This window comes from Lucilia cuprina, chromosome 5, assembly GCF_022045245.1.
Source record: "Lucilia cuprina isolate Lc7/37 chromosome 5, ASM2204524v1, whole genome shotgun sequence".
Classification (NCBI taxonomy): Eukaryota; Metazoa; Arthropoda; class Insecta; order Diptera; family Calliphoridae; genus Lucilia; species Lucilia cuprina.
In genome coordinates, this window is record NC_060953.1 from 49,529,931 (window position 1) to 49,552,001 (window position 22,071).

Consider the following 22,071-nt stretch of genomic DNA (forward strand, 5'->3'; position numbering starts at 1 on the left):
GAAAAAAACAGACTTTTACATTTTCACTCAAAATATCGGTTTTTTGTAGGAAATAAAAGTGATCACAGATATCGCTTGTTTTTGCTCTGTCTCTCATAGTTGTCGAGAAAAACGGACCTTTATATTTTCACTCAAAATATCGCTTTTTGGTCGGAAATAAAAGTGATCACAGATTTCGCTTGTTTTTGCTCTATCTCTCATAGATTTCGAGAAAAACAGACTTTTACATTTTCACTCAAAATATCGGTTTTTTGTAGGAAATAAAAGTGATCACAGATTTCGCTTGTTTTTGCTCTATCTCTCATAGTTGTCGAGAAAAAAGGACTTTTATATTTTCACTGAAAATATCGGTTTTTGGTTGGAAATATCGGTTTTTGCTAGGAAATAATAAAAGTGATCACAGATTTCTCTTGTTTTTGCTGTATATCATATAGTTTTCGAGAAAAACGGACTTTTATATTTTCACTCAAAATATCGGTTTTTGGTCGGAAATAAAAGTGATCAGAGATTTCGCTTGTTTTTGCTCTGTCTCTCATAGTTGTCGAGAAAAACGGACTTTTATATTTTCACTCAAAGTATCGGTTTTTGGTCGGAAATAAATGTGATCACAGATTTCGCTTGTTTTTGCTCTATCTCTCATAGATTTTGAGAAAAACAGACTTTTACGTTTTCACTCAAAATATCGGTTTTTTGTGGGAAATAAATGTGATTACAGATTTCTCTTGTTTTTGCTGTATCTCATAAAGTTTTCGAGAAAAACGGACTTTTATATTTTCACTCAAAATATCGGTTTTTGGCCGGAAATAAAAGTGATCAGAGATTTCGCTTGTTTTTGCTCAGTCTCTCATAGTTTTCGAGAAAAACGGACCTTTATATTTTCACTCAAAATATTGGTTTTTTGTAGGAAATAAAAGTGATCAGAGATTTCGCTTGTTTTTGCTCTATCTCTCATAGATTTCGAGAAAAACGGACTTTTACATTTTCACTCAAAATATCGGTTTTTTGTAGGAAATAAAAGTGATCACAGATTTCGCTTGTTTTTGCTCTATCTCTCATAGATTTCGAGAAAAACAGAAAGTGATCACAGATTTCAATTGTTTTTGCTCTATCTCTTACAGTTTTCGAGAAAAACGGACCTTTATATTTTCACTCAAAATATCAAATATCTCTTGTTTTTATATTTTCACTCAAAAAATCGGTTTTTGGTGGGAAATAAAAGTGATCACAAATTTCGCTTGTTTTTGCTCTATCTCTCATAGTTTTCTAGAAAAACGGACTTTTATATTTTCACTCAAAATTTCGGTTTTTGGTGGGAAATAAAAGTGATCACAAATTTCTCTTGTCTTTGCTGTATCTCTCATAGTTTTCGAGAAAAACGGACTTTTATATTTTCACTCAAAATATCGGTTTTTGGTGGGAAATAAAAGTGATCACAGATTTCGCTTGTTTTTGCTCTATCTCTCATAGATTTCGAGAAAAACAGACTTTTACATTTTCACTCAAAATATCGGTTTTTTGTAGGAAATAAGAGTGATCACAGATTTCGCTTGTTTTTGCTCTATCTCTCATAGTTGTCGAGAAAAAAGGACTTTTATATTTTCACTGAAAATATTGGTTTTTGGTTGGAAATATCGGTTTTTGCTAGGAAATAATAAAAGTGATCACAGATTTCTCTTGTTTTTGCTGCATTTCATATAGTTTTCGAGAAAAACGGACTTTTATATTTTCACTCAAATTATCGGTTTTTGGTCGGAAATAAAAGTGATCAGAGATTTCGCTTGTTTTTGCTCTGTCTCTCATAGTTGTCGAGAAAAACGGACTTTTATATTTTCATTCAAAATATCGGTTTTTGGTCGGAAATAAATGTGATCACAGATTTCGCTTGTTTTTGCTCTATCTTTCATAGATTTCGAGAAAAACAGACTTTTACATTTTCACTCAAAATATCGGTTTTTTGTAGGAAATAAAAGTGATCACAGATTTCGCTTGTTTTTGCTCTATCTCTCATAGTTGTCGAGAAAAAAGGACTTTTATATTTTCACTGAAAATATTGGTTTTTGGTTGGAAATATCGGTTTTTGCTAGGAAATAATGAAAGTGATCACAGATTTCTCTTGTTTTTGCTGCATATCATATAGTTTTCGAGAAAAACGGACTTTTATATTTTCACTCAAAATATCGGTTTTTGGTCGGAAATAAAAGTGATCAGAGATTTCGCTTGTTTTTGCTCTGTCTCTCATAGTTGTCGAGAAAAACGGACTTTTATATTTTCACTCAAAATATCGGTTTTTGGTCGGAAATAAATGTGATCACAGATTTCGCTTGTTTTTGCTCTATCTCTCATAGATTTCGAGAAAAACAGACTTTTACATTTTCACTCAAAATATCGGTTTTTTGTAGGAAATAAAAGTGATCACAGATTTCTCTTGTTTTTGCTGTATCTCTTATAGTTTTCGAGAAAAACGGACTTTTATATTTTCACTCAAAATATCGGTTTTTGGTGGGAAATAAAAGTGATCACAGATTTCGCTTGTTTTTGCTCTATCTCTTATAGTTTTCTCATAGATTTCGAGACAGACTTTTACATTTTCACTCAAAATATCGGTTTTTTGTAGGAAATAAAAGTGATCACAGATTTCGCTTGTTTTTGCTCTATCTCTCATAGATTTCGAGAGAAACAGACTTTTACATTTTCACTCAATATATCGGTTTTTTGTAGGAAATAAAAGTGATCACAGATTTCTCTTGTCTTTGCTGTATCTCATAAAGTTTTCGAGAAAAACGGACTTTTATATTTTCACTCAAAATATCGGTTTTTGGTGGGAAATAAAAGTGATCACAGATTTCGCTTGTTTTTGCTCTATCTCTTATAGTTTTCGAGAAAAACGGACTTTTGTAATTTCACTCAAAATATCGGTTTTTGGTGGGAAATAAAAGTGATCACAGATTTCGCTTGTTTTTGCTCTATCTCTTATAGTTTTCGAGGAAATCGGAAATTTTATATTTTTACTCAAAATATCCGCTTTTGGTAGGAAATAAAAGTGATCACAGGAAATAAAAGTGATCACAGATTTCTCTTGTTTTTGCTTTATGTCTTATTATTTTCGAGAAAAATATCGGTTTTTGGTAGGAAATAAAAGTGATCACAAATTTCGCTTGTGTTTGCTCTACTTTGCTAGTTTTCGAGAAAAACGGACTTGTATATTTTCACTCAAAATATCCGAGCACAGATTTCGCTTGTTTTTGCTCTATCTCTTATAGTTTTCGAGAAAAACGGAATTTTATATTTTCACTCAAAATATCTGTTTTTGGTAGGAAATAAAAGTTTTCGAGAAAAACGGGCTTCTATATTTTCACTCAAAATATCGGTTTTTGGTAAGAAATAAATGTGTTCACAGATTTCGCTTGTTTTTGCTCTATCTAACGCTCAAAATATCGGTTTTTGGTAAGAAATAAAAGTGATCGCAGATTTCTGTTGTTTTTGCTGTATCTCTTACAGTTTTCGAGAAAAACGGATTTTTATATTTTCACTCAAAATATCGGTTTTTGGTGGGAAATAAAACTGATCACAGATTTCTCTTGTTTTTGCTCTATCTCTTATAGTTTTCGAGAAACACAGATTTCGCTTGTTTTTGCTCTATCTCTTATAGTTTTCGTGGAGAACGGACTTTTATATTTTCATTCAAAATATCGGTTTTTTGTAGGAATTAAAAGTGAACACAGATTTCTCTTGTTTTTGCTGTATCTTTTATATTTTCACTCAAAACATCGGTTTTTGGTAGGAAATAAAAGTGATCACAGATTTCGCTTGTTTTTGCTCAATCTTTTATAGTTTTCGAGAAAAACGGACTTTTATATTTTCACTCACAATATCGGTTTTTGTAGGAAATAAAAGTGGTCACTGATTTCTCTTGTTTTTGCTGTATCTCTTATTGTTTTCGAGAAAAACGGACTTTTGTATTTTCACACAAAATATCGGTTTTTGGTAGAAAATAAAAGTGATCACAGATTTCGCTTGTTTTTGTTGTACCTCTTATTGTTTTCAAGAAAAACGGACCTTTATATTTTCACTCAAAATATCGGTGTTTGGTGGAAAATAAAAGTGATCACAGATTTCTCTTGTTTTTGCTCTAGCTCTTATAGTTTTCGAGAAAAACGGACTTTTATATTTTCACTCAAAATATCGGTTTTTGGTAGGAAATAAAAGTGATCACAGATTTCGTTTGTTTTTGCTGTATCTCTTATAGTTTTCTAGAGTAACGGACTTTTATATTTTTACTGAAATATGGGTATTTAGTATGAAATAAAAGTGATGGCAAAGAAAAATGTTACAGAAAAACTATGGAGTATAATTTTGTTTCAAATTTTATAATCCCTAGAAGCATTGATTCGAGTCCTTTCTAACTGAATGATGATGCCTAATTCTAGTTTCTTAAGTAATTATCGCTCAAATTGAGATAGATAAAAATATTTCTGTTTAAAATTGTTTAAATTATTCTAAAATGGAAAAAAATACATGATCACTCGAAATATTTGCATAGAATTTGATTTTATAGATAAATCTAAAACTGGCCGTATATCCTTGAATAATGCTAAAACCGAGATAATAGTCATATTTTTAACCAAAAGGTAATTTTTTAACATAACGCTAAAATCGAGAAAATATCATGAATCATGAAGTTCTATTTTGGTGCATTTTACACAAAATCGATATTAAGGAGACAAATCTAAAAATAGTAAAAATCTTTCATATTAAAAATCTGTGTTTACTCATATATTACATCAAAAATCATTTTAAAAAATCTGAAATTATTATAATACGGAGAAACTGTGTTCACTTATGTTTCATGATAACATAATATAATTAGTTTAAAACAAATATAAATTAATTTTTATAGTGTCTTTTTTGGAAATTGGATATTTAGTGTTGATTGTTATTGCTTTTATATTAAAATTTTTCGAAATAATGTTTTATTTTTTTTTCTCATTTTAGTATATTGGCCAACAAACATGAATGTTTAAAACTTCAAATGCCATCACTTCAAAACAACAATATAAACCACCGATAAATAGGACCAACCAACAACAAAAACTTTTCCATACATTTTATAGATGAAAATAAATTCCATTTTCCTACTTTATAACTATTATTGCTGCTGCTGTTGTTGTGGTTATTTAGGCTACTGATACTATTAAAGTTGTATAAAGTAGTTCTGTATAAAATATCGAACTGCCCAGTTATGGCCACTTGTTTTGCTCCAAAATAGGCAATTATATTTACATCACAACACAACACATCACATTGGAAAACTAACCAACAGGCAATTTACGGAGACCATTGAATAAAAACCAAAATCGAAGGAAACTTAAAACAAAAACTAAAGTGAAGTGAAGAGGAAAGAAGTTTATAGGATTTAGAAAACTCCTCGCATAAAGAGGGGAAAAAGTTGTATAGCAATATTTACGTCAAAGTTAAAACCACTTGAATAACACTCAGTGAAAGCAACACAAACGCATAACTCTATACATACACATACATTGTGTAAATGTAATATATGTATATATGTATGTGTGTATCTAATGGACTGTAGGTGGAACCAAACAATAAATTAATACTTTTTCACAGTAAAATAAAAAGAAACCAAAAAGGGAAAAAACAAAGAGTAGAAAACTTTCTACTTCAAACAGGAAATTTTCTACAATAAAGACAATAGCTCTACTATATATATTCCCAACTGATACATGAGTTTAGAACTAAATGTTAAAAACTTGTATAGAATAAAACAACAACCACCAGCAGTAGGAAAAGAACAAAAACCTAAAACAAAATATACAACTACAGCAGTTTAATTTTATTCTATGTCGGTCTGGACGGATGTCAATATGATTCGTTGCAAAAATTGGTTTTGCGCCCGCAGCAATAACAATGACTATGCTGAGGTTCTATTTGGTGATAGCAAAACCACAACACAAACTACAGCCGCAACAACGGACACAACAACCACATCCAACCTGGTGCGGCTACAACAGCCGGCAAATGGTAAACTAAGTGGAGCTGCAACAACGATTGCTAATAATACAACAGCAACACATGCAGTATATAATAATATAACAGCAGCAACATCTAATACAACATCCACAGCCGGAACAACAGCCAGTACAACTAGTGTGAGCAATAGTTGTAGTGGCACGGCAGGTGCTGGCGTTAATACTAATTCAGTGGCTGCTGGTTCACATGTTGTTACGTTTTTGGATGATGTGCCAAGTGGTAGTAATGGTGTTGTTAATACCACCACACGTTTAATGAACAATACAGATCTGCAACAACAGCAGCAGCAGCAACAACAACAGCATTATTATGATCATCATACGTCTGATGATTTGGATGCCTTAGATACGGATGATTTTTTAGCCAATCATGTTGTCAGCTCGGCCATGCTGTGCGATGATACTCTACCAACTTCGAAAAATTGTTATCGTCTTGTGATATTGGGGTAAGTTGAATGAATAAGTGTCTAGTGTTTTACATAATACATTCATATTTACAAAAAAAAAAAAAACGATTTTAGCCTAAAATGAAACTATAACCAATATATAAAAAATTGTTAAAAAAGTAAGTAACCAGCAAATAAAACAAATAATATCCTCAAGTTGTATATATGTTGGGCGGTAGGCCAATAATCCATAGATGTATGTATTATCTCTGACTAAAGAGTTATATAAATTTCCATCACTTCCAATGTCTGTCCTTTTCATTCTTAATCTGTTAAGTAGACTTTACTTACTTTAGTTAATTAATTAATTGAACAATTAAAAATACACTGTAATTCATATAAAGCAATTAACTGATTATGTTGTATTTTTTTATTTTTTTTGCTCATCACTTTTCGTTCAATCAACTTACTTGATATAAAAAGTCTTAAAGACAAATAACATAAATCTTGTCATTGCCACACCAAACCGAACATAAAGTGTCTAAAGGAAAAGACACAAGTGTCCCTTATTTTACCTTTTCCGACAACAAAAAGGAAGGAAGGTAAATATCTATAGAAAGAATAAAATGTGATAAAATGTAATGTTTTATCTTATAGAAAACACACATACGAGAATACAAGGATGAGTTTACTTTCTCTTTCCTCTTTTCAAACATACAAATTGCTATTGTTGTTGTTGTCACTTTACCATTAAAATTGTATGAGTAAGAGCATTTTTTGATATGAGCACAAAAACACCGACAATTATCATTCAAGTGAATTTATATTTTTTCACACTTGTAATTATGAAATTAGACTTAATTTTATGTTGGAGATTTAATTAATTTTCATAATCTTCAATGTGAGAAGCACGCGTGAGCTCAGAGTACATATGTATGTATATACATACGCATATACTTTCTATTCAAAAAAACTTGTTCGTCCATGTGTGTAGGTGGCATAATATATATTTCTAAATAAGAATAAAATTTAATCACGTCTTTACATTTAATTAACAATACGTTTTAATTGGTTATAATATAAGTCTATATGTGTTCATAATAAAAAGATGATTATTTGAGTATGAGAGGTAGATTATTGCAATAAAACAGGAAGGAATTTTATCTGAACCATTTACTTGCTTAGTGTAAAAAGTTTTGCCCAAGTTAAGAAATGTTTTTTTTTGTAATAAATTGTTAACTTACTAATTATGAATCTAATACAACATGTTCTGTAAATAGTTGCAATGTTCGTCTGTCTGTCTGTAATCTACCTTTATTAAATTAATGATGTGTTTTTTATATTTTCCCTTTTGTTTATATTGCAGTTCTTCACGTGTGGGTAAATCATCTATAGTGGCACGTTTTTTGGGTAATCGTTTTGACGAAGCGTATACGCCAACTATTGAAGATTTTCATCGTAAATTATATCGTATACGAAATGAGGTCTATCAATTAGATATTCTAGACACATCTGGTCATCATCCTTTTCCAGCAATGCGTCGTTTATCCTTTCTGACGGGTAAGTGGTTAGACGTGTAAATGTGTTTAAAATATATGTACGTATGTTTGTGTAATATACATATTTATATAAAGCAGACAGACGTACTTTTCTACGTAAGTAAGTACGTAGTCAGATGCGTGTTTTTTTTGTGATGGACAGGAAAACCGAAAAGCTATTTAAAAAGTGTGTGTTTCGTTTATAAAGAACTAACTAACTAACTTACTAACCAACTAACTAACTAACTAACTAACTAACTAACTAACTAACTAACTAACTAACTAATTAACTAATTAACTAATTAACTAACTAACTAACTAACTAACTAACTAACTAACTAACTAACTAACTAACTAACTAACTAATTAACTAACTAATTAACTAATTAACTAACTAACTAACTAACTAACTAACTAACTAACTAACTAATTAACTAACTAATTAACTAATTAACTAACTAACTAACTAACTAACTAACTAACTAACTAACTTACTAACTAACTAACTAAATAACTAACTACCTCACTAACTTAGTAAATAACTAAGTAACTTCCTAACTATGTAACTAGCTAACTAATTACCAAGTTAACTAACTAAGTAAATAACTAACTAACTATGTAACTAACTAGCTTACTAACTAACTGGTTAAGTTTAGTTTGTTTTGAGTTTGAGGTGAGAAGTGATTTTTTTTTAATGTTTTCCACGAGTTATTGTATATTACCGGTTACCCTGATTTTATGAAACTAAAACAAATGCGCATAATAATATTATAGACTTGAAACATAAATCTTCAGCATTAAATTATGAGAATGAATATATATTTTGATGAATTTAATAAAAATATTTTAGCACATTTTTGTAATTTTATGAAAATACATAAAGAAAATTAGAACAATTTATTCAATGGTCTCCTTAGAGTGTATTTTATTATCATCATATTATTATTATGATTTTGTCTTTAACAATAGAAATTTGTGCTTTGAGTAAATTATTTTGCCAGGACAAGTTCACTCACTATTGGTGGTCTTTGGTCTTAAATATAGACACAAATTCGGAAGTTAAAAAAAATGTATAGCAGGAAACCATAATTTAATGATGAAACCGAATAACTTAATGTTCGAAAATAAAAATATTTTTTTTTTTTAAATGTTGATTAATTTCAATAGTTGATAAATTACTGTTTCAAGAATTCAAATGGGATCATTCTTCAAAATCCTCTGTATATATATTATTTAATATATTTTATTTTTTCGACAAATACTCTCAAGCAGTAAAACTGGATCCACAAAATTTTCGAAAAATACATTTCCTTTATACTCTGAGTTTATACTGAAATCAAAGTAATAAAAATCTGCAAATAGCTGAAATAGAATCTAAAAGTCAATGTTCAATAATTGTATGATGTATCAGGATACAAACATTGTCATTATCAACAAATCGTAATTCTATTTACTAACTTAATTTTGTTACATACACATAAGTCGGCCACATGTCTTCGGGTATCATCACTTGTTCAAATATTTGTCCATCTGTTTAATTTTCTTTTTACAATCTTCTCATACTTTAAATTCAATTCAGTATTTATTTCTTTTTAAGATGTTTAGGTACGAGAGTATTTATATTGCCAATTTGTTGTATGATGTTTTATCTTATTTCTTTGTAAGATCTGCCTATTTCTTTACTTTAGCACTCTCCGTTTTTTTGTGCTTTTGGGAAAGTTCACAGAGATGGGAAATATATATAGATATTTTTTATATTGGCTTCGAACTTTAGTGTAAAATACAGACTATAATATCGTAGTCGAATTTATGTACAGAGTTGAAGTGCTAACTAGAACTGAACTAGAACTGAACTAGAACTGAACTAGAACTGAACTAGAACTGAACTAGAACTGAACTAGAACTGAACTAGAACTGAAATAGAACTGAACTAGAACTGAACTAGAACTGAACTAGAACTGAACTAGTACTGAACTAGAACTGAACTAGTACTGAACTAGAACTGAACTAGAACTGAACTTGAACTGAACTAGAACTGAACTAGAACTGAACTAGAACTGAACTAGAATTGAACTAGAACTGAACTAGAACTGAACTAGAACTGAACTAGAACTGAACTAGAACTGAACTAGAACTGAACTAGAACTGAACTAGAACTGAACTAGAACTGAACTAGAACTGAACTAGAACTGAACTAGAACTGAACTAGAACTGAACTAGAACTGAACTAGAACTGAACTAGAACTGAACTAGAACTGAACTAGAACTGAACTAGAACTGAACTAGAACTGAACTAGAACTGAACTAGAACTGAACTAGAACTGAACTAGAACTGAACTAGAACTGAACTAGAAATGAACTAGAAATGAACTAGAACTGAACTAGAACTGAACTAGAACTGAACTAGAACTGAACTAGAACTGAACTAGAACTGAACTAGAACTGAACTAGAACTGAACTAGAACTGAACTAGAACTGAACTAGAACTGAACTAGAACTGAACTAGAACTGAAACTAGAACTGAACTAGAACTGAACTAGAACTGAACTAGAACTGAACTAGAACTGAACTAGAACTGAACTAGAACTGAACTAGAGCTGAACTAGAACTGAACTAGAACTGAACTAGAACTGAACTAGAACTGAACTAGAACTGAACTAGAACTGAACTAGAACTGAACTAGAACTGAACTAGAACTGAACTAGAACTGAACTAGAACTGAACTAGAACTGAACTAGAACTGAACTAGAACTGAACTAGAACTGAACTAGAACTGAACTAGAACTGAACTAGAACTGAACTAGAACTGAACTAGAACTGAACTAGAACTGAACTAGAACTGAACTAGAACTGAACTAGAACTGAACTAGAACTGAACTAGAACTGAACTAGAACTGAACTAGAACTGAACTAGAACTGAACTAGAACTGAACTAGAACTGAACTAGAACTGAACTAGAACTGAACTAGAACTGAACTAGAACTGAACTAGAACTGAACTAGAACTGAACTAGAACTGAACTAGAACTGAACTAGAACTGAACTAGAACTGAACTAGAGCTGAACTAGAACTGAACTAGAACTGAACTAGAACTGAACTAGAACTGAACTAGAACTGAACTAGAACTGAACTAGAACTGAACTAGAACTGAACTATAACTGAACTAGAACTGAACTAGAACTGAACTAGAACTGAACTAGAACTGAACTAGAACTGAACTAGAACTGAACTAGAACTGAACTAGAACTGAACTAGAACTGAACTAGAACTGAACTAGAACTGAACTAGAACTGAACTAGAACTGAACTAGAACTGAACTAGAACTGAACTAGAACTGAACTAGAACTGAACTAGAACTGAACTAGAACTGAACTAGAACTGAACTAGAACTGAACTAGAACTGAACTAGAACTGAACTAGAACTGAACTAGAACTGAACTAGAACTGAACTAGAACTGAACTAGAACTGAACTAGAACTGAACTAGAACTGAACTAGAACTGAACTAGAACTGAACTAGAACTGAACTAGAACTGAACTAGAACTGAACTAGAACTGAACTAGAACTGAACTAGAACTGAACTAGAACTGAACTAGAACTGAACTAGAACTGAACTAGAACTGAACTAGAACTGAACTAGAACTGAACTAGAACTGAACTAGAACTGAACTAGAACTGAACTAGAACTGAACTAGAACTGAACTAGAACTGAACTAGAACTGAACTAGAACTGAACTAGAACTGAACTAGAACTGAACTAGAACTGAACTAGAACTGAACTAGAACTGAACTAGAACTGAACTAGAACTGAACTAGAACTGAACTAGAACGAACTAGAACTGAACTAGAACTGAACTAGAACTGAACTAGAACTGAACTAGAACTGAACTAGAACTGAACTAGAACTGAACTAGAACTGAACTAGAACTGAACTAGAACTGAACTAGAACTGAACTAGAACTGAACTAGAACTGAACTAGAACTGAACTAGAACTGAACTAGAACTGAACTAGAACTGAACTAGAACTGAACTAGAACTGAACTAGAACTGAACTAGAACTGAACTAGAACTGAACTAGAACTGAACTAGAACTGAACTAGAACTGAACTAGAACTGAACTAGAACTGAACTAGAACTGAACTAGAACTGAACTAGAACTGAACTAGAACTGAACTAGAACTGAACTAGAACTGAACTAGTACTGAACTAGTACTGAACTAGAACTGAACTAGAACTGAACTAAAATTGAACTAATTTTTATAAAATAAACAATAATAAACTTGTAGTAAGGTTTCCTTCCCTGAACTTTTATTACATTACATATATTACATACACATGTTTAGCCGGTATAAAATGCTTGTGATTTGTTAGAGTCAGCGCCTAAATATGTTTAAGATGTTTCTTGGCTTTAATAGAATAAAGAAATAAATCGAGGAGAGAGAGAAAAAAACAATGACAAAAACCTTGAATGAAACCCAATTTATATTCTATATATTTTTGTCCATTATTGCTGTGACAATAAAGTAAAAAAAAATGTCACAATGAAAATATTTTTTGTTGTATGTAGGGGCAAATTGATAAGTTTTTATGAACTCTCTTAGTACAATCCTAAAATTATATTCTATTGAATTTAATTTTTTAGTTACATATATTTTGCTATTTGTCATTTTGGTATGTTCATATAAAGTTATGTATAAAAATATTTGTTACCTTTGCAATTGACCCTCTCTCTGACATCTCTGTCTTCATCTGTGCTTGTTAGTTTCCCATTTAAATGTCTTGTTGTCTTGTCTTATTTACACATCAGAGTCTTGTTTATTTGTCTTTCTGTATTTGTTGGACCTTCTTCTTTTCAGTTCCGTTTTGGAATCCTAAGGAATTTTTTTAAATTGCCGCTCTTATCCGTTTTTTGCTTAGACAACATACTTACATCGCTATATGCCAAATCATACCCAAATACTTTTGCAACATTTTCTTGACTACAAGTATCTTTATATGACTGCGTATATGTATCTCATTGCTATGATTGTCAATATGGAACCGCCATCATTGCTTCCGTTTTTTCTGCCTTTTCAATATATATATATTTTTTGTACATTGTCCTTTGACAGTTACCTAAGTGATTTTTTGTTATCCTTTTTTCTGTGTGTGTTTCTTGTCAAGATTTGCATTTATTTGTATTTCTAACATATAAATTGCTTATGTTGTCATTTTTTTAACATTTACTCTTGATTTGATATCTTGCGTGAGTGTATGTGTGTGCTTTTATAGGCCCACAAAAATATTATCTTAACCGAGTTGTCAGTGGCAATATAAAAGTTAAATACATATGTTCATGGTATTGCAATTATAGAAGTAAGTTTTGAGATTAAGATTTATTTAAGGAAATGCTTGTGAAGAATATTTCATTAATAAAAATTGTGTATAGTGTTTATTCTCTACAAATTATTGAAACATTGCATGTTAAGGATTATCTTAAAAATCTTTTTTGTTAAGGCTTGACCTTTTACCGTTTACGTTACGGATTAAGTTCTTAATCTTAATTTTTTCTTTTATCTGCAAAACCGGAAATAATTCTGGTATTTAAAATTCTAAATATTTATATAAAATACCTTTCTTATTGCAATATCTGATTCTTTTTTATCTTAAGGTTAAATTGATAGCTATCATACAAAAATCGGCAGAATAACCCTCGGTTATATGTCTATGGAAAAAATAATGAAAGGACAATCGATATTGGAACAATTTTACAAAGAAAGAATTAGGAATGTATAGTCGACCGAAAAATAGAGAATGTGTACATTTAGATAGATAGATAGATAGATAGATAGATAGATAGATAGATAGATAGATAGATAGATAGATAGATAGATAGATAGATAGATAGATAGATAGATAGATAGATAGATAGATAGATAGATAGGTAGATAGATAGATAGATAGATAGATAGATAGATAGATAGATAGATAGATGGATGATAGATAGATAGATAGATAGATAGATAGATAGATAGATAGATAGATAGATAGATAGATAGATAGATAGATAGATAGATAGATAGATAGATAGGTAGATAGATAGATAGATAGATAGATAGATAGATAGATAGATAGATAGATAGATAGATAGATAGATAGATAGATAGATAGATAGATAGATAGATAGATAGATAGATAGATAGATAGATAGATAGATAGATAGATAGATAGATAGATAGATAGATAGATAGATAGATAGATAGATAGATAGATAGATAGATAGATAGATAGATAGATAGATAGATAGATAGATAGATAGATAGATAGATAGATAGATAGATAGATAGATAGATAGATAGATAGATAGATAGATAGATAAAAACAGACAGAAAGGGAAACGTTCTGTCAGACATACAAACACTCAAACTGTCAAACAAATGGACAAAAAGAATGATGGATTACTCGACCCATAAAATGATTCTGAGCCTTCTCTTGTTTTTTTTTTTTTTTGCGTTACAAATATCAACATATACGCAAATTATATACAAATATAACAAATTACTTACAGAATACAACTAACCAAACACACAAAAACAATATTAAGTATTCTTTATTCTTACAGGCGATATCTTCATATTGGTGTTTAGCATGGATTCACGGGAATCTTTCGAAGAAGTTGTACGTCTTAGAGAAAATATACTAGAAACAAAATGGGCAGCTCTTAATCCTGGTTCAGGTTTCAAAAAGAAAGCTCTGCCCAAAATACCCATGATACTGGCGGGTAATAAATGTGATAAAGAACAAAGGTAAGTGTACAAAAACAATTGTCATAATAACCCACTATATAGATACTACAACTATACAATCCTACAGAACCGTTCAACTAGACGAAATAATGGGTTATATAGCAGGACAAGACAACTGTTGTGTCTTTGTCGAGTGTTCAGCTAAGCAAAATTTTCGTATTGATGATTTATTTTATGCACTCTTTACCGCCTCTAATCTACCACTTGAAATGGCACCTAATCATCATCGTCGGGTGGTAACTGTATTTGGAGCACCCTCACCATTACCACCGCACTCCTCGACAGGCGGTTCTAAAAAGAATGCACTCTCCATAAAACGACGTTTTAGTGATGCCTGTGGAGTGGTAACACCCAATGCACGACGCCCAAGCATACGAACCGATTTAAATTTAATGCGCTCAAAAACCATGCAAATGAATGAAGGTGATAGTAGTGTGACACGTAAAAAATGTGTAATTATGTAAATTTTATTAAAACGCAAAATAAATATAACAAAACAAAAAACTTAACCAAATTACATAAAATAATATTAAATAATATTTCCATATTGTGATAGTAGTTGAACAGAAAAACCGAAAAGAAAAAAAATTAATAAAAACATAAACAAACATAAATAATATAAATTTAATAATTAATAAATATTTATACTTTAATACTTACATACATACATAAACGTTATAATATAACAACTATTTATACATAAAATTTAATAATAAATTTAATACATCAAATATTGTTATTTTTCTATGAGGTTAAATATTGTAGTCAAATCTTTATTATAAATAATTAATAAGATTTATGTTAAAACATTTTTTTATTATCGATTAAAAACAAAAAAATTTAAATACAAACAAATGTTTGTTTAAAATATGTTAATTTATAATTTTATTTTATTACTTTTTATATGTATTGTTTAAACAAAAAATTGTTGATTTTTATAATATTTATATAAATTTAATACAATTAATATTCCTAGTTATTTACCGTAAAAAGAGGATAATAACTATTATATCGTATAGTGACATGGATTAAATTATATTGAAAGTACACCATTTCCAGAAAAAAAACAGGCGAAAATTTTTAACAGTTATTCGTTTAAACACTTTATAGTTTAATTTAAAGTTTTTTTTGTTTTGCAAATTGAAGGTGATCTCAAAGCTTTAAATACTTTTCAAATGCATGTCCTTACTTTTACTAAATATTTGTCACATGCATGTCCTTACTTTACTAAACTTTTTATTTAACTCTGTCACGTATATGGACAGCGGTGACCCAAGATTTTTTTACATTTTTCTCAATTAGAGCGTTATTTTGAGTTCATAGCTACAGTAAACGACTATATCCAAAAGTTTTTACAATTTTATGACACTACATGCTAAAAAGAATATTATCCTGCGATATCCTTCCTTTTTTCATCAAAAATCGATATACAACAAAATAAAGTGTGTGGTGAAGTCATATCCATATAAGTCCAGCGGTTTTGTTAAGTGAGTAAATGGATTAACACACATTGGTCTTACAGAAATTAATTCAGTTTGTTTTATTTTAAGTCATTGGTTTTTATTGTGCTCTATAATACAATTATTAGCATTAACATAAAATGCTAGCGATTCCTTTTTATAACCACCATCATTCCGTTTGTAACACATCGAAAAATTCACCTAAGATCTATAAAAGGATATATAGTCTGGGTACTTATTAGATTCTGAGACGATCTGGCCATGTCCGTACGTCTGTCATTCCTTCTCTCGAAATCACGTTAGGGACCACATTGGAGAATAATTTGAAATTTTGTATAAGATAATGAGGTTTGTTTGGTATTAAAAATAGGCAAAATCGGTCAACATTTTCGCATAGCCCTCAGTCATAACTAGTTTAAAAATACCAGTATAACAATGAAATTCTACATAATTATGTCTTATGTGAACTTAAATCTCTTAACCAAATTGTATGAGGATCCGTCTATAATTGAACCTATCTCCCATATAAGTTACTCTTCTAAAAATATATCTTTAACTCTTATTACTAGCTCAAAAAATGCGAGTACATCCATGAAATTCGATATAAACAAGTTTCGTATGAGCCAAAATCTCTCTGTTTACTTTTATGAGGACTGGTTTATTACTGACCTTAGCCCATAGATCAGAAATGAGAGTACAGCAATGAAATTCGGCATAAACAAGTTTTGTATGAGCCAAAATCTCTGTACTAACTTCAGTGTAAATCGACCATGCTCCCCATATTAGGCCTACTTCAGAAAATTACTTTAACGCTTATTGCTGGTTCAGAATTGAGAATGCGACGAAATTCGACAGAAACAAGTTTTGTATGGACCAAATCTCTCTACCAAATTTTTTGATGATCGGTCTATGATTGACCCTATCCTCTGTATAAGTTCTCCTTCTGGAAATGATTTTACCGCTCATTACTAACATAAACATTTTCTGAGGATCGGTCAATAATTCCCAGCATATTCAGAAAATGAATTTACTTCATTCGATAATAAAAAAATGTATGAAATTCAAAGCAATACTCTTGAGCAATGATTTGACGGTGGGTATATAAGATTCGGCATGGACGAATATAACACTAGTTTTCTATTCTTTCACCAAACTCGGAAACTTTTAGCCGAATCTTAAGGAAAACCCAGGCCTATTCTGAAAATGAAGCCGAATACAGCTGGGACCAATATTTCATTAAAAATTCCCATTTTTTTTAATTAACACACATTTTTTTGGTGCAATGTGCTATTTGACCTAGCTCCCATGCAACTGAACCCCTTGGAAATAGACCTTGTTAAATAATCTAGTATTTTTACAAGAAATAGATACAACTTAGTACCCAGTGGTGAAGGATATCACGTCCGACTATACATTTTTACTTTTTTATTTACATTTGTTCATTTTATACGCTACACCACTTAGGTTTGTGCTGATGATTGTAACATACAAAAATATTCGTCCTATACCCAACATAAAGTATACCAAACGGCTTACAATTGTTTTCTGAGTCGATAAAGCTGTGTGCGTCCGTCCGTCCGTCTGTTAAGTCGTCTATGTCCAACTATACATTCATATTTGTTTTAGTTTGGAAATGGTGTACAAGAATATTTGGTCAAACAGTGTATAATTGAAGCAAACTTACTTAATAAAAACTAATTAAAACATTTGTTTTAATAATTTCATAAAACGCGCTTAAAGCAATAATTCATATAAATTAAAAAAATATGAGATACATTACATTATGAATCAATAAAACTTATTAGCAAATAACTAAATACAATAACAAAATAATCGATTATAAACAATAGATAGAAAATGAATTGTGTTTACTTTTAAGAAAAATTCATGTTATAATTTAAAAAAATGTAAAAATAATATTTTTAATTTTAAATAATTTTCATATTTAATGTTCGAATGAAATATTCTTTTATTTAAAATGTACATTTTAATTTAAAGTAAATACAATAACATTTTCTTATTTAAATATTATGTACATACATACATAAATCTTTATAAGCATACATATAAACAAAACTAAAAATAAACTAAAATATAACTTTAATATTTAATAAAATTAAAAAATAATTTAATAAAACATATCTCTAGCAACCAACAACTACAAATCTTTACAAAATCACCGAAAAACCATGCCAATATGTGTAAAATATTTTAATACTATTAAACTCTATCTCACCGAAATACACAAACAAAAAACGTTATTTTATTTACAATAAAAAATTTATTTAAAAAGTAACCAACCCGACCAAAACTAAGCAAGAAACTGAGCTAAAATTTAATATATTTATTAAATTAGAAAATCTATTCAAAGTTCTTCTGTTATTTTCTCTAATTATCTTCCTACTAAAATTAAGCTAAATTTATTAAACAATTTATTAAAAAAAATTTTGATAAATATTTTTGTTTAAAAGACAATAAATTATTTAATTGCTGCTCGTTAATATAAATAATTTTTATTTGGTTTTTTTAAAGTAGAATTTTTTTAAATTATTTTTTTTATAATACTGTATAAACTCATTTTTAGCATTTTTCATTTGATAACTTTTTTATCTAATATTCAAGTTTTTATTTCTGAAAAATTTTCTGTAACATAATTTTATAAAATAACATAATATTCAAATATATTATATTTTTATTATACTATATACTAGACTATACTTGACTATTATAGACTAGACTATAGACTAGACTATAGACTAGACTATAGAATAGACTAAAGACTAGACTACAGACTAGACTATAGACTAGACTATAGACTAGACTATAGACTAGACTATAGACTAGACTATAGACTAGACTATAGGCTAGACTATAGACTAGACTATAGGCTAGACTATAGACTAGACTATAGACTAGACTATAGACTAGACTATAGACTAGACTATAGACTAGACTATAGACTAGACTATAGACTAAACTATAGACTAGACTATAGACTATACTATAAACTAGACTATAGACTGCATTATAGACTAAAATAAAGTCTATAGGCTATTGACTACATTATAGACTAGGTTGTAGACTAGACTCTATACTAGAACATAGACTATACTATATACTGAACTGTAGACTAAATTATAGACTAGACTATAAACTAAATTATGGACAAAACTATAGACTAGATCATGGATTAGACTATAAAATATACTATAGACTAGGCCATAGACTAAACTTTAGACTGGACTATATTCTATACTATTGACTAGATTTTACTATATACCACACTAGAATTTACTAGAGACTCTGAACTAGTTTATCAACTATTATGTAGACTAAGCTATAGTTGAGCCTACATAATAGATTACACTGCACAATAGATATAGTCTACGGCCTAGGTTTCAGATTGGTTCATACATTATACTATTGACTAGGCTATAGACTATAGTATAGAACAGAGTTCAGATTATATTAATGATTATGCTCTAATTTAGAATATTGGCAAAACTACGGACTAGACTATAGTCTGGACTGTAGATTGCAGTATAAACTATACTATGGATTGGACTATAGGACATATGCTAGACTATAGTCTAAACTATGAAATAAACTTAACGTAGTCTAGATTATATTAGACCATAGAATATGGACTTTTTTTAATTGTTTAAATTCATTCTTTAAACTTTACTGCTGTGATTCAAAAACAAATATTTTAAACAATTTGAATTATTAATATATCACTAGAAATATGTCTAAGAAACACTTAAGCGAAATAAAATGTAATTAAAACAAGCAAACAACATACATACACACTGACTTACTTTCACACATACATACATTCAAAATCCTACGATCATACTCTGATTTAAGATACATTAATGTACACATACATATATTTTTATTATAACAAAATAATTATAGCAGTTCTTTTTAAGTTTTTTATACGTGAAAAAAAAAATTATATAAAGCAAACAAAATAAAATGAAAATGCAAGTATTCTATATATTTATAATTAAATAATAAAAATTATTTAATAAAAAATAAAAAACAAACCAAACAACAAATAAAAAAAATAATAATGTTTCATTAAGCCACCCAAAAAACTCATTTGCATAGACTTCCAATACCAAATTCCAATACACTTACAGACATACATATATAAACAGCAACAACCACAAAAAAAAACTCAAACAATCATATTTTAATAAAACGTTTTAAATTAAAATTCTTTTTATTTAATTTAAAAAAAATGCAAACACAAAATTAAACCACAAATGAAATTAAAATAAATTAATACAAACTCAACAAACATCTACATAGTCCTTCCTAAAACAACAACAACATACACACTACTAAAACTACTATTAGCCATAGTTTAGATCTTAATGACTACCAATAAAATATAGAACCTACAAAAATATACAAAAAAACCAATACAAAAACACCTTTAAACTTAACAATTTAATTATCTTATAAATAAAAAATAAATAAATATGGTTAAAACGAAAAACAAATAACAACCAACTATTCTTGCATTTAATAAAAGGAAAACAAAATAAAATAAAACCAAAAGCTACAAGTCTTTTTAACTTATAATTTCCTTAAATATAATTTATTTTTTTTTATATATATTTTTAAAACTATTCAATAAAAAAAAACTAGTGATTTAAGTAAAAATAAAAACATTTGAAATTAATCTAAAATTAAATTGAAATTGTAAGTCATCATGCATCATTAGGTGGTAATACTCAGATTATTTGTTAAGAAAACAATTCTAGTCCTAAGGCAATAATTATAATAAAATTAAACAAAAATAAACAACAACTGAAAAACAAACAAAATAAACTTAATTAAAAAAAAAATAAAAATAAAACTGATTTAAAAATAAATGGAAAGAATTAATTAAATATGAATATAAATTTATTAAGAAAACAGCAACAAAGCATTAATTATTTTTCTCAATAAAAAAACATGTAAGAATTTATAATCGAGCATTTCCGACAATTTGATATCCTACACCAGTGATTATGTTAAAAATGTGGTCTAAGAATCTTGAGGCCACGAGTGGCTGAAATTTTATATTCAAGATTAATTTTATTGCTGAATCCACAGAATTGAATCTGGAAGAAATTTCTGAACAACTTTCTACAAATTTTCATTTTTTACATACAATTTGTTCTTAAATTATTGGTTCTTGTCAGTCGAGAGTTTTAACGTGAGCACCTGCCGTGTCGGCCTTATCCCACGGTGGTCTTTTTCATCCACAGGGTAGACTTGAGAACGGTCTACCATCGCCCCTTTGTCTTCAATGAAGACTCAGGTGGCAATTTTTACACATTGGCTTTGACCGGTCCATGCGCAAGTACTTTGCTGGAGTACTCGAGCTATCTAATCTCTTGCCAAAGTAGTCACGTTGAAAGACAACCACACTACTATGGCTCTGTTGATTCGGCAACAGCACCTAGAGACGTAACCGGTGGACCGAAACACGATCCATCAATAAGCCGTAGACATTGTTTTTACTCACAGTGAAACGCTGTGGCAAGTCTGATATGAACAGAGTAAACTCTGAACATATCTGCACAAGGAAGGAAAATTAATCGGTATCACATGATACCTTTCATCCATCATCATTCGACACATTCAAAGAGAAAAACATACGACACACTCATTTAGGTATACGAGTGGGGTAAGGCCCGCATACCTCTACATTCACTCCGTATCATATACAGTTGACTCCAATCCATTGCCAACGCTTAGTCCCACAGTCACTCCTCTGTGGGGTATCTGTTGATTTTCGGCAACAGCACCGAACTTATCCCGAAATATTGACTATTATCATGCATCAGTCTTTTAA

At 29.6% G+C, this 22,071-nt stretch overlaps 1 protein-coding gene across 2 annotated transcripts in view; it reads left to right on the forward strand.

The window, feature by feature from the left end:
• LOC111689641 (GTP-binding protein Rhes) overlaps positions 1-15,411 on the forward strand; it is a 157,111-nt gene extending 141,700 nt beyond the window's left edge. For both annotated transcript variants that reach the window (XM_046952105.1, XM_046952104.1), the window contains exons 3-6: positions 4,993-6,493; positions 7,800-7,993; positions 14,574-14,757; positions 14,825-15,411. In XM_046952105.1, coding sequence (XP_046808061.1) covers positions 5,859-6,493; positions 7,800-7,993; positions 14,574-14,757; positions 14,825-15,221 — 1,410 coding nt within the window. In that variant the 5' untranslated portion in view covers positions 4,993-5,858 and the 3' untranslated portion in view covers positions 15,222-15,411. The remainder of the gene's footprint in view (positions 1-4,992; positions 6,494-7,799; positions 7,994-14,573; positions 14,758-14,824) is intronic.
• The last annotated feature ends 6,660 nt before the right edge of the window (positions 15,412-22,071 follow it).